We start from the raw sequence: 26,542 nt of genomic DNA on the forward strand, positions 1-26,542 counted from the left end.
GTGGAGGCTTGAAAGCAGCCAATCAGGGCCAGGCTGAGCCTTATAAGAAGGCTGCAGGGCAGAGAGGAAGGCAGTCTCTCCCTGGAGGGCAAAGAGGAAAGAACCTAAGACAGGGCAGGGTCTGGGCTGGTCAGGTCTGCAGAGACTGGGAGAGCTCTAGGCTGACAACTGCCAGACTGGGGCCCTGACACATAGGGATAGAGAAGGTGCTGGCCCAGGGAAGGAGGCAGTGGAAGAGAGTTGGAGGAGGGCAGTAAGTGGCTGCTGCTAGAGGCTCCCTGGGTTGGGGCCCAGAGTAGCAGGTGGGCTGGGCCCCTCCCCCACACCTTTCCCCTCTACTTGCCAGTGATGAGAGTGGCTAAGCCAGACTGCAGTTTGCCCTTGGAGGAAGGGGCTATACTAAGGACTGCAGTGAGCCACTGAGGGGAGTGATAGAACCAGAAGCTGCCGGTCCCCTGGAAGGTGGGGAGAGCCAGCAGAGCGGGCACAGCCAGAGGGCAATGTCCAGAAGCGCATGCCGCGGTCTGGGAGTGACGTGTGTCCAACTGTGAGGATGGTGGAGACTGACAGGAAAGGAGTTAATTCCCTAACCAACCAGCAGGAGGTGCTGCTGTGGTGAGTCTGTGCCCTGTTACAGGCCCTTACCCATGAGGAGTAGAGGGAATAAGTACTGCTTGGTAATAGTAGATCCCTTCCAACTGGGTGGAAGCCATTCCTATTAAAACCAACACTGCCTCGGTCACAGCTAAGCAACTCTTTAACATAGTTTTCTCAAGATTGGAAATTTACAGAGTAATTGATTCATCCCATCAATGGGGGGAATTGTTATCTATCAGCTCTGTGTTCTTTGGGAACCAGGGCACAGCCTGTCTGACTCACTTCCCACCACTTGGGAACCCCGATCGATTCAAGCTTCACGGAGTGGTGAGAACCTCTCTCTCTCTCTCTCTCTCTCTCTCTCTCTCTCGGTATAGCCTTCTGACTCTGAGTTGTGTGATCAGTTACAGTTTTCTAAATCTGACTTGTGTGATCAAATTTCAGTTGGATTTAATATAACTGGTTTGTTTGTTTGGCTCCCCTTGTATGGTTATTACCTGGCAATAAAAAACTTTTATGGTTAAGCTGGTTGTTTCTGTGTGTGTCTGTGTCTGCAGCAATGCTCCCTGTACTTAAGCTAAAGATCTCTGCAGCGCTCAAGAATCCTGTGGGGTTTGCTCATCAAGTGGGTTACTACCAGAACAATTGTAACATGGAAGTGGGGATAGGCTGAACCTGGGGCATATGAGGGTGACAGCTTGGAAGTGCTGCTCGACCCAGCCTGCTGAGTCCAGGACATATAAGGGGTCAGCTTGGGAGTGCTGATTAACCCGGTCCTCTCAGACGCACTCTGTTAGAGTGTGTGTGTGTGTGTGTGTGTGTGTGTGTGTCTGTGTGTGTGTGTGTGAGAGAGAGAGAGAGAGAGAGTCTGATTCTGGGGCTAGAAGAACCCAGCCCTGGAGAACCTAGGTCCTGCAGGATAGCTCCATTGGGAGGGAACTTGCAGAAGGGAGAAGTAGAGCTCCATATGAGAATACAAGTCACACAAGCAGTACATTGATAGAATTACAGAACCCGCCCCCTCCAAGAAGAGTAACCCTAATAAATGAGCATATCTCAAAGTAATGGGCAAATCTGATAACAGTCAGGGAGGGCCTCTTGTTTACACATTTTACCTATTTCACAGTATGATGCACATCTGTAGTGCTAGATAATGACATAATCATAATAAATGAGTTTTGAAAGCAATTCCTGTTTATGAAAATGCATTATTTCTCTTCTTTTTCAGCCATCTATTTTTTTATAGCACACATGCTCTAGTCTAAATTTTTGAAAACATCTGCAGTATATTCTGAGATGGAGACCATCATTGCGCCACAGACTGAATTAATGCACCAGTCTTTGATTTGTAAATGCCTATGAACCTTTTACTTCTAAGGTGGCTTTAAATTAGACAAGACGATAATGTGCAGGTGCATCTATAGTAAACTTGCAGATTGTTACTTTGTAATTTTCTTTAACCAATGCAACTATTGTTTGGAAGAAATGGATTCTTAAGACCGTAGAGAGGAGCAATGCAAGTTTAGTAACCTTTTTAGCTTATCAAAAAGAAGATTGAGAGATGACTTGATTACAGTGTATAAATACTTTCACGGGGATAAAGTACTGGGTACTAAAGGACTCTTAAATCTAGTGGAGAAAAGCACAACAAGACCAACAAGGAGTTTGTTTTTGCTGATACCGACTAACACGGCTACCACTCTGAAACCTGTCACCATAACAAGACCAATAGTTGACAGGTGAAGACAGACAAATTTAAACTGGAAAATGGTAGTGAGGGTGATTCAGGCTGCAAACAAATTCCCAAGAGACATGGTGGAGCCTCCATCTTTTGTGTTCTCCAGATCAAGACTGGATGCCTTTCTGGAAGATATGCATTAGCCAAACACAAGTTTCTGGGCTCAGTACCGGGCAACTAAGTGAAATTTAATAGCCTGTGATATACAGGAGGTCAGATTAGATGATCTAATGGTCCTTTCTGACTTTGAATTCTAAGAATATACACTGCCCTTTCTCTACTGTGTACTGTATGTTTGAATAGAGAATGGAGTTTCATTTTAAAAGCAAAGGCAAAATAAAAAGTGAAGAAAATATATATTTGCAAATTTGAGCACTCCCTGATATTGCTTTTAAAAAGCTTATACTATATTTTCTTAATTTTAGCATACAGGTTTTTTTCAATCCAAGATGAAGAATTCTGAAGCAGTTCAAAGGTGAATGTCTACTAGCTAAACATTTTAATACAATTTTATTCATGGTGGGGAGGGGAAGAGGCTGATTTTCATTTGCACAAAGGGCAGTGTAAAGGGGCTTTAAAGTGGAATAAATTATATTTACATCCACTTTAATGTCTCTTTACCTGACCAGAGAAGCATAAGGCAGCCTTAGGGCAAAATGAGATTTCTGGTTGAGCAATGGACTGGGAGCAAGGAGACCTCGGTCTAATCTCAGTTCTGCTGCTGAGTCTGTATGACCTTGGACACACAACCTCTCTGTATTTCAAGTGCCCAACTTGTAAAATGGGACTAATATTTATCCACCTTTTGTATAGTGCTTTGAGATCTTTGTATGAAAAGTGCTACATAAGTGCAAAGTATATCAGTATTATTATTCTAGAGCCTTTTTAGAACTGGGGAACCAGTTTGGATGAAGTAAGAACCCCATCCTCTTTATTTTGGGCCCATGAATCTTCGGGACCAAAACTGGAAGTACAGAGTCTTATGGAGAAGCCTGTTCTATGAATCTCATCCCAGTTTTGTAAACTCTGATTTAGAGATGCCACCAAAGTTCTGGGTGCTTATTAGGGCTTGTCTTCACTACCCGTCCGGATCAGCGGGTAGAAATCGATCTCTCGGTGATCGATTTATCGCGTCTCGTCAGGATGCGATAATCGATCCCTGAATCGACACGCGTACTCCACTAGCCCAGGTAGGAGTAAGCACCGTTGACAGGGGAGCCGCGGCAGTCGATTTGCCGCCGTCCTCACAGCGGGGTAAGTCGGATCAGATATGTGGAAATTCAGCTACACTATTCCCGTAGCTGAATTTGCGTATCTGAAATTGATCCCCCCGCACCCCCCCCCGTAGTGTAGACGTAGCCTCAGACTGGAATGCCAATGCTAAAGCTTTTGAGATTGGCCCATCTCTTTTTCTATACCTCAGATGGAAATGTGATGGACCAAATAAACTATACCATAAGACCTGAAGTTGATTTACTGGACATTTAAACAGGCAAATCAGGTTCACAATTATTTAGATAGCAATACCTTACTCAGACTGAGTAGTACCTTATGCCAACAGTAATCTCATTGATTTCAATATTATTAATCCTGGGGCAATGAACTACTTGATGTGAATAAGGATATCACAATCTGGCCCTTAGATATTTTTATCGCTTTAAATGTTTTATGATTTTATTTCTGGATCATTTAATTACTTGTTTAGTCATTTTTAGTAATTGAAATTTGACTGTAAAGGAACTGCTCCTGCCCTGTATTTCTAAATTCATTAAATTTTCTAGCTCTCATTCCTTGAACTCAGCGATGCAGAACCCAAAGCTGATAAAATGAAATCTAGCATGCTAAGGGAAATCAGTAAATTGAGTGACATGAGTATATTCTCAGAACAAGGAGTAATGGTCTCAAGTTGCAGTGGGGGAGGTTTAGGTTGGATATTAGGAAAAGCTTTTTCACCAGGAGGGTGGTGAAGGAATGGGTTACCTAGGGAGGTGGTGAAATCTCCTTCCTTAGAGGTTTTTAAGGTCAGGCTTGACAAAGCCCTGGCTGGGATGATTTAGTTGGGGATTGGTCCTGCTTTGAGCAGGGGGTTGGACTAGATGACCTCCTGAAGTCCCTTCCAATCCTGTATTCTATGATGCTCATGTGGTTGGATTTGGTTATGCACCAGCAGTTCCTTTCCTTGGTGTGAATAAAACTTACCCTGAAGGGCATGAGTTCAGGCTGGTGCAGGAAGGTGTAACTTATCCCTTCCTGTAGCAACAAGAATGAATCTGGCCTGAAATATTTATTCATTTCCTTGGCTTTAACATAGTTTTCCTTTCTGTAGTATGTCTGTGCATGCTGCTTTTCTCACTGATTTCAGTTTTGTCTGCCATTCACGTTCAGTGTACACTGCTAGAGAAGGAGGCAGACTCCATCTAATCTAATTGTACTGTCAATCGAGCTCCTGGGAAGGATGTGTTAGGATAGGCAATCTGAGTCTTTTCAGAACAGCTCTGATGTCCTATCCTGGGAGAAGAGGAATGCATTGCCCAGTACTAACATCTCTGGCTGAGCTCCACTTCAGGAGGAGCGATGAAGATGGTCATTCTCAAGATTCTTCCTCCCTTTCGCCAAAGCTTTTGGAGGAGAGAGCCCTCCTCAACTGTGGAAACCCTTGCCAACCTCAACAAGGTGGCAAACCTCCAGTGCTATGTTACCTTCAGCGTTATGGGGAACCTTCTCAAATGCCTACCGAAGAAAGCACAGCATGTTAGAGCAGCTGCATTCTCCTCCTGCAACTGGCTGCATACCTCTCTCCTCCATTTCCATTGAACATTCACACATACAGGCCACAGACAGCTCTGAGTGTGTTAAGGTGGGGGAGATATGCCTCATAGCTTACAGACCCTTTGCCTTTTTTCTCTGTTTACTTCTGTTCTTGCCATTCTGCAGAGGGGAGTATCTGGCCTCCCCTATACTATAACATTTTAAGTCCTAGATGTGTTTAATTTTTAATATGTATTTATTATACAGTAGATAATTTTAAGATGCTGAACTTGCTTTCTCTTAAACTGTGAACTAGCCGAGTATAATGGAGAGTTTCATCAGGAATACTGGCATAGCAACAGGGGATGGAACATTTGATGGTTGCCTGCTCTGCTCATTCCCTCTGAAACACCTGGCACTGGCCACTGTCGGAAGACAGGATACTGGGCTAGATGGACCTTTGATCTGACCCAGTATGGCCATTCTTATGTAGAAATTAGAGATCTGCCTGACCTTGAATACTTGACCAATTTTTGATCTACTGAACTTCAGGTATGTTTGGATATGTATTTACATCGCAAACTCAGCTTCATGGCTCAGGACTATCTCTATAATGGGCCTTAATGGGAACACCAAACTTTAGATTCAGATCTAAATCTGAGCTTCCCTAAAGTGTCTCATCCTGCTGTACCCACTGAAATCAATAGGAGCTTTGCTGCAGACATCTAGATTGGAGCTCCATGGCTGAGGCCTATCTCTAACAGTTTTGTAAATGAGGGCCTGATTCCAGTCTCACATAGTCCAGTGCAAATCAGGAATAAGTCTACTGCAGACAGTAGAGTGGAACCAGTGTATGGTGTGTGCCCTGCTTGACAAGATCAAACACTCAGGAGCAGATCCTCAGGCCTTTCAAATCTGTCTTGTGTGCTCCATTGATATAAAGAAATTCCCCTTGGTTCTGGGGTGTGACTAAAGAAAATGGGGACCAGAGGTCCCTGCCTCTCCAGCAAACCCCAGCTGCCAGAACAATTTAGAACAGTCTTGAGGCTGTTCTAAAAACACTCCTCAAGACTGGAATGAGGTCTAATATCCTGAGGAGCAGAGAGCCACAAAGTACCCCCCTACACTCAATACCTGAAAGGTTCTGGCCCCCTATATACTAGTGTACAGGTAATCTTCCACTAATATCCTCACCAAGAACATTCCCCAGAAGGACATATTAGTCTTTCTAGATCAGGGGTTGGCAACCTCTGGCACACGGCTCGCCAGGGTAAGCACCGTGGCGGGCCAGGCCACTTTGTTTACCTGCTGCGTCCACAGGTTTGGCCGATCGCGGCTCCCCCTGGCCATGGTTCGCCACTCCAGGCCAATGGGGGCAGCGGGAAGCTGCAGCCAGTACATCCCTCAGCCTGCACCGGTTCCTGCAGCCCCCATTGGCCTGGAGTGGCGAACCGCGGCCAGTGGGAGCTGCGATCAGCCGAACCTGTGGACGCGGCAGGTAAACAAACCGGCTCGGCCCGCCAGGGTGCTTACCCTGGCGAGCTGCGTGCCAGAGGTTGCCGACCCCTGTTCTAGATCATGTTGGCAGAGGTCGGGATCGTTTGATGGACTAAATAGTCATAGAAAGGAAGCTACTCAGTTGACTTAATAATGTTTATATATGAACCTTTGCTTGCAGATTCATACAGCAGCAATTGTGAAGTAGATAAGTTAACTTTCCCTTTAGATGGAGCTGTAAAAGTGGTGGTCAAAGAAGGAGAGAGGAAGAACTGTATTTGGTACAGTCACAAGCACTATTAAAACTTCTTTGGGAAAAAATCTGCTTCTCTGTAGATCGTTCTGGTGTCCCCTAAGCCAGTTTTACACTGATGTAACTCCACTAACTTCAGTGGATTTATTCTTGATTTCAAGGACATCTGAATAAGCTCTGATGTGTGTCTCCTCCTCCACTAGAAGAACAGGAGCTGTGAGTTGTTCCTGAGGATGTGTCCCTTTAGCAACCGACTAAAGTTCTGCTGCCACGACTTCAGCTTTGTTTTATGTACTTAATATTTGCTTGTGACATCAACATTAATCTATATTAAGCAGCACAAATGTCTCAGTGTCACTGTGGGAAACCTTGTTGTAAATGACAATATACATTAGCAACCCAAGTAGTTTTTAGGGTTTTGCTTAAATGATTTATTATTAAATATTAAGTCAAGTAAGTGAAAGGCAAAGCCTGTTAGGCTGCCCGTACAATTTCCAGCTAACCACGGAGAGGCAGTTGTTTGTCAGTTCTTGAAGCACTCATATATAAAGTTGTTTTTCAGGGTGTAAAGGCTATGATATCAATGCCACGACTGGATAGCTCTCTAATGGAGCTCATGAAGGACCACTGCTAGGGGAAGTATTTCTGGGGGAAATAATATTAGCCAGCAAGGTGACAGACACAAATGAGGATCTGGTAGCCAACGTGCTCAACCTATCTTTGTTTAGAAATGACCACACAGTCAGGGGTGAAAGTAAAACTGAGCTCTTACCGGTATGGGGGCTGGCTCTGCCCCCCCAGGGGTGGGGCCTCAGGCAGAATGGGCAGGGCCGGGGATCAGCGTCCCCCAGCCAGCCCATCTGGGCTGCCTGGCCTGCACCGCCCAGGGCTCCAGAGGTGATTTAAAGAGCTCAGGGCACCAGCCGCTGCCGCGGTAGCAGCAGCCGGAGCCTCGGGCCCTTTTAAATCACCAGCCACAGGACAGCTGCTCCTTTTCCCCTCCCCCCCTTCCTTCCCCCCCGCCGTCGGCGGCCTGGGGGGCGCAAAAGAGGCAATGATGTTAAAGCGCTGATGCGGCAGTGCTTTAAGCAGGGCCCTTTGCCGCGGCAGCGCTTTAACGTTGCTGCCTCTTTTGCGCCCCCCGTTGGCAGCCCTGCCAGGTCCCTACCTTAAAAACTGGATTTGAGCCACAATTATAATTTTCTCATTTTTTTTTATTCAATTCCTTGTCACTCAATTGCTACGTCTAATGTTAATACACTTATCTATCCCATGAAAAACTGGCTGTAGTTACCTACTTTTAAAGCTGTTTCTAGATTTTATTTTTCTATTTTATTCTCCATTGATATGCCTTCAAATTTCTATCCTTAGTCCTCTCTCTTTATTCTCCTCTGATGATAGAATCCACGCCCATGGTTTTAGTTGGCACCTTTCATAGCAACATCTTACAAATCAATCTTTCTACCCTCACCTCGTATTATCCTAACTCATATTTCTCTTTAACATCTCCTTAATGCTTTCCTTCTGTTCCTCAATCGGTGTTTTTTTTTTTTTTTGTCACACTTTCCACTACACTTGTAAAAGCATCCTGGGTTCAATGTATACTTGCCCTTCCTGTCCATGATCACATCTCTCTTTAAGATCCGAACCACACAAAAACTGGTTTTGGAACTTGTTGACATGATTAAAGCTGTTGTACAGTCAATACTGTCACTGAATTTCAATAAGAAAAATGGTTTTCAGAAATAATGTAAACAGATATAATAATTGTCACTGTTTTATTATAAAATCAAGGTTTCTGTAGTTCACCATGAAGCCATTTTTATTATTATTATCCTATAATCATTAAGATATATATAGTTTCTTTGGGAAATTGACTATTAATATAATCTGCACCCCCAATGCAGCAACCTGCATAAACATGTGCTTAACTTTAACTCAAGATAGTTCCACTGAAGTCAATGGGATTGCTTCAATGCTTAAAATTAGGCATGTGTTCAAGTACCTTGCTAACCCAGGGCCTAAAATAGCAAGAAAAGGGTCTTCATATTGTTTGTAAACTAACACCTGCAGAAAAGATAACATTTCTTATTCTCGAATTAATAAAGATGGATTTGTGAAAAGCTCTTTTTAAACATGAAATTAAAATAGTGTTGCATTTGTTGTACAGAATTAGGATATATTCAGATTAAACCACGTACCTGTCCAAACTCATGACTGTCATAATAGCGCTGCATGCAAACTGGTTGCATGTGTCTAAGGATGTAATGATGGTACACAGAGGGCTGCCAAACACCCACTCTCCTCCGCGGGCCCACTGATGAATGAGAAAGGGCATGCCAATGATATGAACCAAATCTGCTACAGCCAGATTGCAGATATAGATATCTGGAATGTTTTTTTTTCTAGACCTGAAATAAATGGGGAAAACAGATTACTTGACACAGTCAACATCAATGTTGCTGAGCTAATGCTGTTTAGTTTTTAATGTCCACCTGGGTAACCCAAATTTCTCTTTGAAAAAATGTATAAAAGTTTAAAAAATCTCTGGGCCTGATTCTCCACTCTCAATACTTCCACTGTAGTTGATGGAGCACCATGAGGTAAAGCTACTGTAAGTGAGAGGCGAGACTCAGGCCCTCTGACCTGGGTCCTAGATGATGCAGTGAACCAAGGGCTAGATTTTTAAAGGGGCAATTTTGAAAATCCCATTGGGCACCTCTCTGCATCTTTCAGCACTTTTACAAATCTGGCCCTAAAACATTAATCGGCCACCTCCGATGGTCTGGGTTCTAGCTGTAGTTTAGGTCACAGGTGAAAATGAGTTTCAGTAGCCCCTCAGCAAAATGTTTTCCATGCAAGCCACCACACTTGAAGCAAGTAGCAGACTTACAAATGCTGAACATATCTCCTCAGATGAAGAAAAGTGTATCTATATATCTGGGAATGAGAGGAATCTCCTTTGCTAACAGAGCTGCAAGGGGATGTGAGACAGGGCAAGATTTGTTTGTTTGCTTACCTAAAAGAGAGAATGGAAATAATGGGGACGAGAGGAATGAGAGAGGACAGTGAATTTTGGTACTTTGAATTAAAACAGTTTTATTGTTTGTTTTGACCATATGCCCTCATAATGCCTCAACTGGTCAGTTATCATACATACATCCTTCCATGTCCCATTATATAAGAACATAAGAACGGACATACTGTGTCAGATCACTGGTCCATCCAGCCCAGTATCCTGTCTTCCAACAGTGAGGGTGCCCCAGAGGGAATGAGCAGAACAGGCAACCATCAAGTGATCCATCCCCTGTCACCCATTCCCAGCTTCTGGCAAACACAGGCTAGGGACACTTCAGAGCATGGTTTTGCATCCCTTGCCCATTCTGGCTAATAGCCATTGCTGGACCTAGACCTCATGAACTTATCTAGTTCTTTTTTGAACCCTTGTATAGTCTTGGCCTTCATAACATCCACTGGCAAAGAGTTCCACAGGTTGACTGTGCATTGTGTGAAGAAATACTTCCTTTAGTTTGTTTTAAACCTGCTGCCTATTAATTTCATTTGGTGATCCCTAGTTCTTGTGTTATGAAAAGGAGTAAATAACACTTCCTTCTTTACTTTCTTCACACCGGTCATGATTTTATGGATCTCCATCATATCTTCCCTTAGTTGCCTCTTTTCCAAGCTGAAAAGTCCCAGTCCCCTTATAAGGAAGCTATTCCATACCTCTAATCATTTTTGTTGCCCTTTCCTGTACCTTTTCTTCTTCTGCCTCAACTAGCAAAGATGTTCCTGCTCATACCCAGAGGCATTATCATATAATGTATTCATCTTCAATGGTAGTTTCTTTATTCTATGGCTGGTGACATATATTAGCATTTTTAAAATATATTACACACATGTTAAACTATGTTAAAAGAGCATTATTGAGGTTGCAAAGTCAAGCGCTCAAAAGTTGCAAAATACCAGAATTAAGATTACCTATATAAACTTAATTTGCTCTCCCTCCCATGCAAATGCATTATGATACAGTCTATAATTACATGATCACATATTATTTTCCCACCGTATTGCTGCTTCGAGGAGTGAGTCAGGGTCATGTACTGAAGGAGGGTGTTGTCTCTAGGACCTCTGCCTTATTTATTGTGGCAGTTGGAAGTTGTGTAGTGAAAGAGGCAGGAAAGGGATTGGAGGAGAGAAAGGATTGTCTCCTGGTTAAGGCAGCTGAATACTGCCCTGGAGAATTGGATTCTATTCCTGTCTCTGCCACAGAGTTCTTGTGTGATGTTGGGCAAGTTACTTAAACCAAACTCTTCATAGGTGGTTACTAGTTGTGCGTTCCTCTTTTCTGGATGCCCAAGTCGATAGCCTGGGGTCTGATTTGCAGAAGGGCTAAACACTCTCAGCTGCAAGTGAAATCAACGAGAGCTTTTCTTGAATATATAAAGTGCTAGATAGTGCAGTGAGATGTTGGAAAATCAGGCATCTTAAATTGGGCACCCAATTGTCCTTAATCTCTGTGCCTTAGTTCCCTGTCTGTAAAATGGGGATAATACCACCATCTCATCTCACAAGGTTGTTGTGAAAAAATAATAATTAATGTTTGTGAGGCACTCAGATATTATAGTGATGAGTACAGTACCTAACACAATGGAGTCCCAGTTCATGAGTGGGGCTCTATGGCTATGATAATACAAATAATAACTAATAATAAAAGCCCATGAGGAAATTAATAATTCTGTCTTTGGATCAGGGTTTGAATAGTGTGCAGTAAAGAAAGCCCTGGGGCCATGCACTGAACAATCCAGAGAAAACAAAATATTGAAGAGCTGCTCATTCAGGGAGTACTGTCCATCCTATTCATGGAAGGAGGCAGGGGTTGTGTGGAAAAAATTGTGTGTGATCATGTAATTAAAGACTGTATCATAATTCATATGCATAAAGGGGCTGAATTAAGGTTGCACAGGCAGCCTTAATTCTGGCATTTTCTAACTTGTGAGTACTTGACTTTGCAAATGTAATTAGGTTCCTATAGCACAGCTTTTGTGTGTTCAATGATATCTGCAGACAGTGGGTTAGAGCCTCAGGTGGTGTAAGTTAGTGAACTCCTCAATGGAGGATGAGGATCCGGTCCTTTACAAAAATTAAGTTCCTAGCTCAGCACAGCCCTCAGTTGTGGGTTGGGGGGAGAGTGTATGTGTGAGAGAGGGGTGTGCGGGCGTGTGCATGTAAACAATAGACCCACTGACCGCAGCTGGCGAGAACAGTCCCACTGGGTTTCTTGGATTGCTTAAAGTTAAGCATGTGTTAAAGTGCTTTGTAGCATCAGGGTCATATTCTGAGTATTTATCTTCTCCCCAACAAAGAGCAGGCAACCCAATACAGTCTCAAAAGGTTTTCTGAAAGCAGTGGGTGCCTATAGTATTCTTTTTCAGTCTACTTTCCAGAAGAGGGTAGAGGCTTATTTGTCAATCTCACTGAAAGACACAAAAAGTAAGAAGGCAGATCTGCAGGCAAGAAAATTCCATTCCCACTTGTGCATACCACATTCAGCACACTGACCACACTATTGGCACTTCACAAATAATATTAATAACAACCACACAAACAGTGTCCCAAGTTTCTTATTATTTGTACTGCAACCACCACGTCCTAGAATGTATGAAATAAGAGTATTTCTAAAGACACAAATTAGCTCAATGGAGCCAGCTCGATATAAATGGTTGTTTCACACAACTCTAATAAGTAATGAAGTATGCTTCTACCTCATCTGGCTGTGATGTGGAAAAAACAGAGGTACAAAGCTATAATGTTTGTTTGCTGGCACTGATAATTGGAGCATGTGGAGATGCTTGTTTGTGTTTGTTTGTTCTTTCCTCCCATGTTTATAGACAAACAGCCTATAACCTTGTCTATGTTGAAAGAGCCTAGAAGATCTCCAGAAAACCCCCTGTTGCTCTTCAGGCATCCAGTGGTGCTATTATGTTTAAAAACTCAGACTTTCCAGATAAAATAAAGCTTTTGTATGTTGCATGTAAATATGTTTACCAGAACGGTGAAATTCACTTTTTCCTTGTTGTAGGGCTTTTGTGCACTGCTTCATGCATAATAACAGGAGAGATCCTGCCAGGCATTTCTGAACTTACATTTGGAAGCTCAAATTCTCTACTCTGTCAAATTTTATGTTACGATAATCAACAAAGAATGTATAGCAAGCATCCCAAGGCAACTGAAGTACTGTTAAAGGCAGTGTAACTGAAGAGCAAGAGACACGTTCTTGAATACATGACAATAAAAGATGTGAACCTTTCAAGTGCAAATATTTTCTCTGGATGTTTTGAAAACGTGTCTCTGTTTCTGTTTGGCTCCCCCCGCTGTTAGTGCCAACATAGAATTGTCAGAGAGGGTTGAAGCCTGGGACCGAGTGTAAGACAAAGAACACCCCCCATACTGAGACCACAGTAATTGTTGTGGGAGAGATGACATGCTTTCTTCCATGCTGTATGTGCAAGGTACAAGGATCTATGCATATTTAATTAGAGACAGGATGGGAGGGTGCAAAGGATGGGGGAGCGAGCTTATTTGCATGCTGAATTTTGCACAGCTCTCTCTAGATACTGAAAATTCCTGTAGTTTGTCAGAGCTACCACAATACTGAAGTGGAGACCCATTTGATACACGTTATTACCTAAATAATTTTAATACCAATGTATTGGTTACAGTTTACCTATATTTTATTTAAGAAATTTTGTTTATAATCCGTCAACACCACCATTTCTACCCCTATCATAAGAGCATAAGAACGGCCATACTGGGTCAGACCAGTGGTCCATATAGCCCAGGATCCTGTCTTCTGATAGTTCCCAATGCCAGATACTTCAAAGGGAATGAACAGAATAAGGCAATCGAGTGATCCATCCCCTATCATTCAGTCCCAGCTTCTGGTGGTTGGCGGTTTAGGGACACCTGCAGCATTGGACTGTGTCCCTGATCATCTTAGTTAATAGCCATTGATGGACCTATCCTCTAGGAACAAATCCTGCATTTTGGTAGGTGGTTAGATTAGATGACTCTTGCAGTCCATTTTAACCCTATGGTTCTATGATTCTATCTAATTCCTTTTTGAACCCACTTATACGTTTGGCCTTCACAACATCCCATGGCAAAGAGTTCCAGAGGTTGACTGGGCGTTGTATGAAGAAGTATTTCCTTTTGTTTGTTTAAAACCTACTGCCTATTAATTTGTTTAAAACCTACTGCCTATTAATTTCATTGGTTGATCTCTAATTCTTGTGTTATGTGAAGGGCTAAATAACACTTCCTTATTCATTTTCTCCATAATATTCATGATTATATCAGCCTCTATTATGTCCTCCTTTAGTCATCTCTTCTCTAAGCTGTACAGTTCCAATCTTTTTAATCTCTCCTCATACAGAAGTTGTTCCATACCCCTAATAATTTTTGTTGCCTCTGTCTGCACCTTTTCCAATTCTAATATATCATTTTTGACATGGGGTGACCAGAACTGAATGTAGTATTCAAGATGTGTGGGTACTGTGGATTTATATAGTAGCATTATGATATCAATGAAACACCATCAAAAATGCAGCCTATAGACTTGATTGCAAACCCTCTTTCTCTCTTTTCAGTTATGTTTCCTTTTCCTCTATTGAGTTTAAAACTCTTTCAGCAATTGCTAAGGCCACAGAAATTATATTGGCAATCAGAGCTTTCTCCCCAAGCCATGATAAGCCATATGGGCAATTTGCTGTTCAATAACTGACACATCCATATAGATGAGAGATAACTTAAATAATCAAGATTTCAGTTCTATAGATTCTGTAAATGTGTCATTTCTCTAGCTAGTTCAGTCTTCTAGCTAACACTCTTCCTCCCAGTCACACTAATCAGGAAAGGATTTGAAAGACTGATCCCAATTCTCTTACAAAAAAGGAGTGTTAAATAGTACTTTGAACTGATGTTGCAATAATTCACACACTAATTATCATTTCAATAACAACTTTGGGGGACCTGGGAAGTGCACTGTGTGCTGTCACAAATCATAATTCATCCTATTCCAGTCCAAGCTCCTGCACTAACTAGCACCTTGAGATCTCAGCAGATGTTCTGAATCTCAAAAGGATTTGCTCCCAATCAGTGGCTCCTCTTAGCTTAAAGACCAGACAGATGATCTACATCATTGCATACAAAAACACACAAGGAAATCTCTCCAGGGACTGGTTACAGAACAAAATTAACTGAATCTCAGTCAAACCAGAAAACATCATTTATAGATACCTAATGGTTCCAATATTGATGCAATGTATGAGGAATTCTAAACCTCCAACATGATTATTGCTTCTGTTTCTGAAATCAATCTAAGGGAGAAACAGGAAAAACCAACTATAATTTCCAGTTCTTTTTTGGTGCAGAGGAATTGTGCACATTTCTCTTCCATCTGAGCAGAGAACATACAGCAAAACAGTCCAGGATCACACTTCGCACACCCGAAGTGCCATTTGCATAATTTTGCCCTTCCTCCCTTCTCAACCTTTCTTAGCATGTTCTGTATTGCTTCTTTGGACTTGGGTATAGAGAAGCTGTGACAATGCGGTTCTGGCGGAACCCAACTGAGAGTGCCAACTCAGGACAAATTGCTCAAATAGGGCAGTTACAACCCAAGGCTGGGGTTTTTCCACCTCTAAGGCAAACCAAACCAGCCAGACTAAGACTTCGGTCTCCCCCACTGGCTAACCGCAAGTCTCACAAGCAATCTCCTTAGACACTCCAGTTTCCCAGTATTACCACCAGTGCCACACGTTATGGGGACAAATAGTTATAAAAACCAATACCCCCGTAAAAGAAAAAGGTTCTCCTGATCCCAAAGGACCAAGCCCCAGACCCAGGTCAATGTACAAGTCAGACCTTACCCACAAATCACGCTATTGCCAATCCTTTAGAATCTAAAATCTAAAGGTTTATTCATAAAAGGAAAAAGATAGAGATGAGAGTTAGAATTGGTTAAATGGAATCAATTACATACAGTAATGGCAAAGTTCTTGGTTCAGGCTTGCAGCAGTGATGGAATAAACTGCAGGTTCAAATCAAGTCTCTGGAATACATCCCCCGCTGGGATGGGTCCTCAGTCCTTTGTTCACAGCTTCAGCTTGTAGCAAAGTTCCTCCAGAGGTAAGAAGCAGGATTGAAGACAAGATGGAGATCAGGCATCAGCCTTATATAGTCTTTTCCAGGTGTAAGAACACCTCTTTGTTCTTAAATTACAGCAACATGGAGTCTGGAGTCACATGGGCCAGTCCCTGCATACTTTGCTGAGGTACAAGGCGTATCTGCCTTCTCTCAATGGGTCCATTGTATAGCTGATGGTCCTTAATGGGCCATCAAGCAGGCTAGGCAGAGCTAATCTCAGCTTGTCTGGGATGTCACCCAGAAGCATAGCATAAGTTTGCCATACAGACAGTATAGAGCCAATATTCATAACTTCGACTACAAAACTGATACACACATATAGACAGCATAATCATAACCAGTAAACCATAACCTTGTCCTAGACACCCCATTTGACCCCCTTTATACAAGATTTGGGTGCCACTACAGGACTTTGGTTGCAACAATGATCTATATGGTCCCAGTTTATGTCAATAACGTCACACCCCCAATGCAAAATTGATGCAGGAAGGGATGACACAAACATCACTGACTGCATCCCAAGAGCTCCCCATCCTGGGTTCTGTCCCACTACAGCTAGTATTGGGTTAGAAGCCATACCAGTGCATAACAGAAATGGTTTATCAAAATCATGTTCAACCACATGATTGAACCTCTTTACAAACTCAAGGTAACACTTAGTTAGAACAATAGTGAATTGGATCTGCTCTGGCAGCATGGTTCCTGTATGTGTCATGTGATCTTGCCAAGAGCTAAAGAAAACTGCTACTTTATCCATACAAGCTCGGGCCAATGTTTGGAACCCAATTAACATCGAATAAATGCAGATATTAATGTTCTTCATAGTCCAGGAATCTTGGCATTTAGCCATGAAAGCAATATGGTAGTGTGCCTCAGTCTTCCTTTTCATACAGCACATTAGGTCTGGACTGTCCTTTCCCCTGTGAAAAGTTCCCATATTGTTTATATGCATTGCCTGTGAAACCCCAGTGTAACAAGGCCTTTTAACATAACGTGTGTTTTCATGTATTCCTTTTAACATGTTCAAGGAATTCTCCAAAAGATTAGGCACATTGTATATTTTTACAGTTTGTGGCAATAGCAACACATTAATTACAAAATCTAGCAATAACAACAAGTTCATTGCAAGTGTCCATCTACAGTCATGTTTGTCATGCCACCCCTTTGGCTCAATACCATTGGAGTTTGGGCATTTTAGGGTTAACCTGCGGCTTCCCTTTGCAAAATTCAGTTTTCTCTTTCCTCCTTGTCCTGCAGGATCAAACCCTGATTTCTCTTGCTTAACAGAATTCACTGGCTGATGGGGTGGGCCCTCTTTGCTAACAGCTATTAGCAAGTCCTTCCTTTCCCAGCCAGGCAAGTAATTTGCACTACCCCAGACCAGAGCCAGTCCACCAGTTTTCATATTCGTAACTGCTATCATCTCCAAGGCTGGACTCTGTCTTAAAGAGATACCACACAAATCCAAAGAGTCTGCGGGTGAGAGTTTGCTTCCTCTCCCCCGCATCCTCAAGCATTTAGCCATAAAACTGCTCTGCTCTGACACATCAGTAACCAAATCTGTCCTCAAACCCTGAAGCACAAACTGCTCATTTAAAGAATCAGAAAGGAGACATTCCTGTTCCAACACCATTGCCTCCCCAACAAGTTGGCCCCACACAGCCACTTGGTTATAGGGATGCCTCAATTCCTTAACAACTTTTACTTCCTCTGAGACCTTCTCAAAGCTACCCACACTGGATCTTTTACAAGGAAAGTTAGTGGATCCCTTCACAACAGACAATTTTTGGCTGCTAGGAACTGAAACTTCCTTGATTAAATCACTCTCACACCCTTCAATTGCAGGGAACTGCTTGCACCGAGTACCATGAGGATTCCTTTCTCCAGGAGCTTTTCTAAGCAGCAATTCACCCCTCACAGAAATTCTGCCCTTACCCTCTTCACCTAGGGCTTGCTCTAAAGGCACACTTTCCTGAGCAACAACAGACTCTGTCTGGGTCTTACTTACATTCAGGATCACCTTTGGCCCATCAGGCAGATCTCTACACAATCCCCTTTCAGGCGAACCCATAGACTTCCTAGATAAAAGGTTAGAAATATTTCCCTTCTCTTTGCCACACACAAGCTTAGGAATTTTTTCCTTTTTGCTACAAGTTGTTAAACTGTCGGTAGGTAACACAACCAAATTACCTTTCTGCTCTCCTTGTGCCCTGGCTAGGGTATCACCCTGATCAGACAGAGTTGTTACACCCTTCTCCAACCACACATGAGCAACAGGCAAAATACAAGCACCAGAATTGTTTGGTCTCTGGGATTTTGCTAAGCCACTAACTGGATGCAACCTAGTTACGGGGCCATTCTCCCCAGCAGATGCAAACTTAGGACCATTCCCTTCCTGGGCTTTAGTTGAATCCAGAACCAACTCTGAGACAACTAAATTACTCTCAACCATCACAGGCCGAAAGGCACCTTCTGTCTGCTCCACAGACAAAAAAGAGTTGGAGACGCATTTTCCTTTACTAGACATACTGTTTGGGATTTCATTTCCCTTGTCCCAGCACCCCGGGCTGTTCACAGACAACTGCTTGGAGACTGGGGTAGCTTCCTCCATAGGCAAGTCAATACCCCTGACAGACACAGGCACATTTCCTTCACTGTCACTATTCTTCGCACAGGAAACAGATAAGGTATAGGGACACTCATCTTCCACTCTCCTTGCCTTCCCAAACTGCTGACTAGATAAAGCCATCAGCTCACAAGACTGCCTAGGCTCATCCAAAATCTCCTGGTTCTCCTCTCCCTTCGCTTGATCTAATTCCAGATTTACTTCTGAGACATTAGATAGACATTCAGAAACTTCATTCACAGCCGAACAGCTACTTTCCAAAGACAAACTTTTGGAGAAACCCTCCATAGGCACAACCTTAGGATCAATCCTCTCTTGTGCCTGGTTTGTATTAACTTGACTGACCATAGCTTTAATATCATTTCCAATCATAATATCCTTAGGGATTATGTCTTTTACTCCCACAACCATGGTGCCCTCCAATCCCTTCCATTTCAGGTGGATTTTAGCCAAAGGCACCCTGACAAAATACTTAGATAAGGCTACAACAGTTACATCTTCACCTGGCAAATAATCTTCCTTCCTGACAAGACTTGCTTTAACCAGAGTAATATCTGCTGCGGTGTCCCTCCATGCCATACACCTCACTCCATTCACTTCTGCACTGCTAATAAACTCTGCATTATTTCCCCCATATTTAGCTTTAATGTGAGTTTTAAGGTCAAATCCTTCAGAGACAACAGAAACAGCATTTGCACACAGGGCACCAATGCTGGGCTCTGTGTGGCTTGCCTGTGAGTTTACAACAACAGGGTTAGCATTGGCCGTGGCATTTGGGGTTGCTGGTTTTGGGCTGCCCTTCAGTGTCGGGCAGTCTGGTCTCATGTGGCCCAGCCTACCACAGCGATAGCATGTAACCTGCTGGGGATGTGAGTTCCTACCCTCCGGGCCCCCTTGAACTCCTTTAGAAGAGTCAGGTTTATTTTTAAATCCTTCCCTCCTCTTGAACTGGGGAGAATGGTGATCAGTTTTCCCCGGGGTTTTACACCCTTCTCGAGCCCTGTTTTGGGTATGGGCATCCGCAATCTCTGCCGCCCGTAGGACTGACTCAGGGTCCCTGTCACACACAGCTGCTCTCACATTGTCAGGCACAATGTCTAAGAACTGTTCCAAAGTTATTAAATCCAGCAGTTTTTCAAAACTCCCATGAACCTTGGCTCCCATAACCCACTTTTTAACAAAACCCATCAACTTATGAGCACATTCTACAAAAGTACAATCCTTAGGCATTTTAAACTCTCTAAACTTAACTCTGTAAGATTCAGGAGTAACCTTGAATCGCCTTAACACAGAATCCTTAAACCGCTCATAATTTAATGCTTCTTGTTCCCCCAAGTCATTAAACACCTCCCTGGCTTTTCCAGTCAGTCTGGTTAGCAGGACAGGCATTCGCTGACCCTCAGGGATCTGGTACAGATTGCAGAGGCGTTCAAAGGTAGACAAAAACTCCTCTATATCCTCAGTATCATTGTAAATGGGACACATCCTTTCCCAGTTTTTCTCATGGTGGGGGGGAAGTGGAGTACCAGGTGGGGATGACTTTCTCCGCTCTTCCATTACTTGGAGCTGAAGTCTGGCCGTCTCCTGTTCCATCCTGTAAGTCTCCTGTTCCATCCTGTGAGTCTCCTGCTCAGCAGCGAGCAGCTCTAGACGTCCCTTACGAGCTCTCTCTTCTCTCTCATCAGCCTCCTTCTTTCTTTGATCAGCTTCTTTCTCTCTCTCAGCAGCCTCTTTCTCTCTCTCTCTTTCTAACTCTGCTATTTTTTGCTTCTCCAGCAATCGAAGATCTGCTAGCTTCTGTTCATGCTCAAATTGCAGTTTACTTGTCACCCTTTGCATCCTAATTTTTTCTGCATCTTCTGCAGCCTCAGGTAAGGGCTGTGCTCTTGCCCCCTGATCACTGGCTATTAGCAGATTTCTCAATTCTTCCTTTGTAGCTTTCTTTCTAAAGCTTATCCTCTTTTCTGAACACAAATTTTCCAGGGCTTTTTTCCCAAGTCCCTCATATGCTCTTTGCTCAGCCATTGCAGCAGCTCTTTAACCAACAAAACTCTCAATCCCAAAATTCAAATTTGGATAGCGTGGGGTTCTGACCCAAAGCTTAATTGACCTGGTTCTGTGGATCCAAGCACGACTACGCCACTGTGACAATGCGGTTCTGGCGGAACCCAACTGAGAGTGCCAACTCAGGACAAATTGCTCAAATAGGGCAGTTACAACCCAAGGCTGGGGTTTTTCCACCTCTAAGGCAAACCAAACCAGCCAGACTAAGACTTCGGTCTCCCCCACTGGCTAACCGCAAGTCTCACAAGCAATCTCCTTAGACACTCCAGTTTCCCAGTATTACCACCAGTGCCACACGTTATGGGGACAAATAGTTATAAAAACCAATACCCCCGTAAAAGAAAAAGGTTCTCCTGATCCCAAAGGACCAAGCCCCAGACCCAGGTCAATGTACAAGTCAGACCTTACCCACAAATCACGCTATTGCCAATCCTTTAGAATCTAAAATCTAAAGGTTTATTCATAAAAGGAAAAAGATAGAGATGAGAGTTAGAATTGGTTAAATGGAATCAATTACATACAGTAATGGCAAAGTTCTTGGTTCAGGCTTGCAGCAGTGATGGAATAAACTGCAGGTTCAAATCAAGTCTCTGGAATACATCCCCCGCTGGGATGGGTCCTCAGTCCTTTGTTCACAGCTTCAGCTTGTAGCAAAGTTCCTCCAGAGGTAAGAAGCAGGATTGAAGACAAGATGGAGATCAGGCATCAGCCTTATATAGTCTTTTCCAGGTGTAAGAACACCTCTTTGTTCTTAAATTACAGCAACATGGAGTCTGGAGTCACATGGGCCAGTCCCTGCATACTTTGCTGAGGTACAAGGCGTATCTGCCTTCTCTCAATGGGTCCATTGTATAGCTGATGGTCCTTAATGGGCCATCAAGCAGGCTAGGCAGAGCTAATCTCAGCTTGTCTGGGATGTCACCCAGAAGCATAGCATAAGTTTGCCATACAGACAGTATAGAGCCAATATTCATAACTTCGACTACAAAACTGATACACACATATAGACAGCATAATCATAACCAGTAAACCATAACCTTGTCCTAGACACCCCATTTGACCCCCTTTATACAAGATTTGGGTGCCACTACAGGACTTTGGTTGCAACAATGATCTATATGGTCCCAGTTTATGTCAATAACGTCACAGAAGCTCTACTTTCCCTTCCCTGTGGGTGAAATCCACTCATGTTTAGAAGGCCAGGACAAGGTCAATGAGCCATTTAGTAGGGCTCAAATGGGACTTTAGTGCTGACCTTCTGCATATGGATGAATTTTGCCCAAAGTGCATTTTTGGGGCGCTTTTAAAAATCGCATCATAGGATCCAGATCAAATCAGCTTTATTTGCATGTAAAAATAAGTATTTTCTAACTGCCAATCCTGCAAGCTCAAACTGCAATCTGAAAATACAGGATTCTTTCTGGATCTTGTATCACTAGTAATAAAAATTCTGCAACTGGAACTTGGTTAATAATCCTGTTGATGACATAATAGCAGGGACAGAATCCAGCTTCTATTTCAGCAGTTGACTCTTTGATGCTAACTGAAGAAAAAATAGTAAAAAAATGCATTCAGTAAAGAAAGAAGATATGACCTGACACATATTGGAAGCAGATCTTTTCAGCAAAAGGTGAACATTTTATATAGTCCTAAAAAAAATAAAGAATATATGGAGATATACCTATCTCATAGAACTGGAAGGTCATAGAGTCCAGCTCCCTGCCTTCACTAGCAGGACTAAGTACTGATTTTGCCCCAGATGGCCCCCTCAAGGATTAAACTCATAACTCTGCTCAAACCACTGAGCTATCCCTCCTCTCACATGCTACAGGGTAGAGCCAAACTTTAAATATTAATTTGCTACAATCTCTTCTGTTTGTGTATCTACCGTATTAAATGTCAATAATTACCACATTGAGTTTTTAACGTCACTGTCTGTCTCTATTCTCTTCTGCCTCATCTTGTTATTCATGCCAGGCAAAGGCCTTTCAAGAGGGAAAAAAACCCTTTGTTCCTTTTTAGTTTTCCTTTATTATAACATTTCAGAGACTATATTATGAATTTTAAAAGCTCAATGAATATTCTCTTTCTTTATATCCATTCATTCATTTTCAGACATATTCCCCTTACTCCAGCCCATACAAACTCCTGTGGTCTTCTCCACAAAGATCGGGAGCTGTTTTTGGTGCCAACTTCTACAGTACATTAGACATTTGGGGCTAGATTCACAAAAGGACTTAGGCACTTAACTGCCATTTTAGGTGCCTAAGTCCCAGAATCAGGCCCCACTGGGCTTCACAGAACCTCTGCTCAGCTTCTGCTGAACTCTGTAGGCATCTAATCTCACTTGGCATCTAAATTTTTGCAGTCAAAGTTCCCTAGAGACCTATGTTTCTGCTTCTGTGCATGTGCAATGCAGCCCCTGACCAGGCTTTTCTCCACCTACCTTGCTTGGGGACTCAATCCGGTAAGCATGCTCAGAGCTTGCTTATTGGATCAGGTCCTGTGATGGGGCATTCACCTCACAGTGGTCCATAAAGGATTAATGGAGCCCTGGGGCGGCTGCACAGAAAGCAGCCAATAGGAGAGGGGTTGTGAGGAGCAGCTAATCAGGGTTGAGTAGGCCCATATAAGAAGAGCTGCAGGGCAGAGCAGAGGCAGTAGTTTCCTAGATCTGGAGGAGGGAGGATGGGCTGCCTTACAGAAGGAAGAAAGCTAGCACCCTGGACATAGCAGCGCTGGGCAGGATCAGGGGATTGAGACCAAGCTCCTGGATGACTGCTAAGACTGGCATGTTTAGGCCCTGAGATAAGGGTGGAGAAGATGCCGGGGGTGTGGGGAAGCTACCGGGGAAGTAGACTAAGAGGTTAGAGGGGACGCAGTGCATGGCTGCCATCTACAAGGTCCCTGGGCCAGGACCTGGAGCAGTGGGTGGGCTTGAGTCCCCCTCTCACCACCACTCACCACTGTGGAAGTGGCTGGACCATCAGACTGCAGGACATTCCTGAGCAGAGTGTGGCACATCCGCAATGCTGTGTCCTGAAGAAGACATTATGGTCCTGGGAGTGATGTGGGTCCTGGAGCAGAAGTGATGGCAGCAAGACATCAGCAGACGAGGGTGCACTGGTGGGCAGAGCTAATCTCCAGAACAACCAGCAGGAGGCGCTGCAGTGGTGAGTGCACCTTGTCACAGGCCACTATAGGTGAACTTACACAAAACAGTGGTGGGAAGAGGGCCTCCCTCATAACTTTTAGCCCAATGATAAGATATTCACCTGGGCCATGGGAGACCCCTGGTTCAAATCCTCCCTCTGCCTGAGGGGGGAGGATGAATTTGAACTAGGCACTGCCATTTCTCAGAGTGCTCCAATCCCTGAGCTATGGGACATTCTGTTGTGGGCATCCCTCAATCTCTCCTGCTGAAGTTCTTCCACTGTAACTACATAATTTAAAGTCATTGGAGCAGGGGGACTGGCTCTCCCATATCTTGTGTGAGCTACAGAGTCACCTCTCTCTTTGGCCTAATGAGCCTTTCATTAGTTATTCATAGTAGAACAGCTTTGACAGGAGAGACTGAGGCTAGTCCCACATCAGAATATCCCATCACCCAGTGACTAGGGTACTCACCTGAGGGTGGTAGAGACAGGACTTAGGACACACCCTTCATGTTGGCATCTCTCATTGGCTAGTTTAGGTGTCTCCCTACCTAGTGTGTTGGCTTTTGTGAATCTCATTCTGACGTACCTATCTCTCCCCATTCATTGTATAGGGAGTCCACATGCCAAACTCAGGGTTTGTAAATCCCAGTGATTTTCTAGGTGCCTAAAATGCAGTCACCACACCTAAGCTCCTTTGTGAATGTAGACTTGTAGTCTTAGTGCATTAGAGGGAGATTTTCAAAGGCAGAACAGGCTATTAGGTGCCTAATTCCTTTTTGTGTCATTGGAAATGAATCATAGAATATCAGGGTTGGACGGGACCTCAGGAGGTCATCTAGTCCAACCCCCTGCTCAGAGCAGGACCAATCCCCAGACAGATTTTTGCCCCAGATCCCTAAATGGCCCCCTCTCCCCCCCCTTAAAGTTCACTCTGTATGGATAGAGTTCATTTATTAAATCTTGCTGATGCTGACATGTATTAGCCTTAGTCTATCACGTTTATGATAATTTGCATTACGGGTGCTTAGATCAAATCAGCTTCTGATGAAACCTCTTTCAATTCTGTGGTGAAATCATGCAGTTGAGAGTCTCACTATAAAACTATTGATAGAATCTGGAGATTAAAGATATTTTCTTGTTGCACAAAACTATAATTGATAATTGGGCCAGATCCTGAGGTCCAAGAAGTCTGCTTGACGTTGCTAGATCATAGTAAAGCAAACATAAAGCTGCAGGGGAATCCTCAACTAGCACAAAAGTTCTTGTTACTGGGAGCCAACATCCCAGGAAAGTGATGAAATCCTGGGAGGCCATTACTAACCAGGAGAGTGTAGATAGCAGTCTGATCTTAAAAATACACTGTTTTCAAGACAGAAAATGGAGAATGTTTCATTTGTTTTTGTTTTTATAGAATTATTTTTAAAATATTACTTAAAGTCTCAAAATAGGTCACTTGGCTTCCAATACGGATGTCTGAGCAAGAAAACATAATAGGTATGCAAGGGTCAGATGTTTATATTTATATTTTTTTGTCTGAATGTCACAGATGTAGCAAATCTCTTGCACAGATCATCCCTCTTAATCATTCTGAGTCAGGAGAGAAAATGCTAACTGGATCAAACTGCATTGTTAGCAGAGAGGGAAGGTGATGAAATTTTTTTGATAAAGCTTAAGACTCTACGCTATCCAAGTCAATGGGAATTTTGCCACTGAATTCAGTGGGAGCTTAATCAGTTTCTAAACTCTCAATTCAAAAAAGCATCCCTATTGAGGAAGAAAGCTTACATGTGTGCTTTTAAGTCCCACTGAACTCAGTAAACATGTGCTTGAAGTGAAGCATGTGTTTAAATGCTTCCCTGTGAAATATGTTTAAGTGCTTTCTTGAATCATGGCCCAAATTTGGTTAGACAGAACTGTGTATCAAAATGGCTACACAGAGCATGAATTATTTATTGTACTAGTCTTTGCTGGACAATTCCATTCCTCAATGTATTCAAATGATTTGTTTACAGCAGTAAGTCTCTGTTGCAGCATATGTGCTAAACTCCATACCTTACTATGGTGAACACAATGAGGATATTGCCAACTAATCCCATTGAGCAAATAATCCCAATTAGAGAGGGAAGGATGATTGTTTCTGCTGCACTGATCACTTGGTAGTAATGCCCTCCACTCCAAGATTTGTTGAACAAGACAGGTGTGCTATTCCAACAGGAAGGCTGGATTTCATTCATTCTTCAGAGATGATAGATTCTTAAATCTGTAACAGTAACAGAAAATAAATTATTAATAGACTTACAATTTGAATGTTTCATTAGTCAAGCACAGTAGCTTGGGATACATGATTTTTAATTACAGTTTGAATTTCATGAATAAAATCTTCCAAGTGGTTGTTTAAGTTCATGAATGAACTCAGACTTAGATAGTATTGCTTAAAAAAAATCTGGGACATGTTTCGTACCTATATTAAAATATACAGAACTTTTTAAATGAGTCATTTTAGGTCACAGCATTCATTCCGACCATGGAAATCCCATGGGCATCTATTTCTTGATCTTCCACAGATTTATGAAATGTTGAATAAGTCACTTAGGCCCAAATTTTCAAAAGGGAGCTCTAATTTTGAGTGTCCCAATTGAGTTAATCAGGGCCTG

The 26,542-nt window shown here is 43.0% G+C and overlaps 1 protein-coding gene across 1 annotated transcript in view; it reads right to left on the reverse strand.

Annotated features, from left to right (window-relative positions):
• Nucleotides 1-26,542, reverse strand: part of MCHR2 (melanin concentrating hormone receptor 2) — a 73,218-nt gene that overhangs the window by 24,233 nt on the left and 22,443 nt on the right. Inside the window, exons 3-4 of the mRNA XM_005287715.5 lie at nt 25,941-26,148; nt 9,035-9,244 (exon numbers count right to left, since the gene is read on the reverse strand). Coding sequence (XP_005287772.1) covers nt 9,035-9,244; nt 25,941-26,122 — 392 coding nt within the window. The 5' untranslated portion in view covers nt 26,123-26,148. The remainder of the gene's footprint in view (nt 1-9,034; nt 9,245-25,940; nt 26,149-26,542) is intronic.

This window comes from Chrysemys picta, chromosome 3 (assembly GCF_011386835.1).
Source record: "Chrysemys picta bellii isolate R12L10 chromosome 3, ASM1138683v2, whole genome shotgun sequence".
Taxonomy (NCBI): Eukaryota; Metazoa; Chordata; order Testudines; family Emydidae; genus Chrysemys; species Chrysemys picta.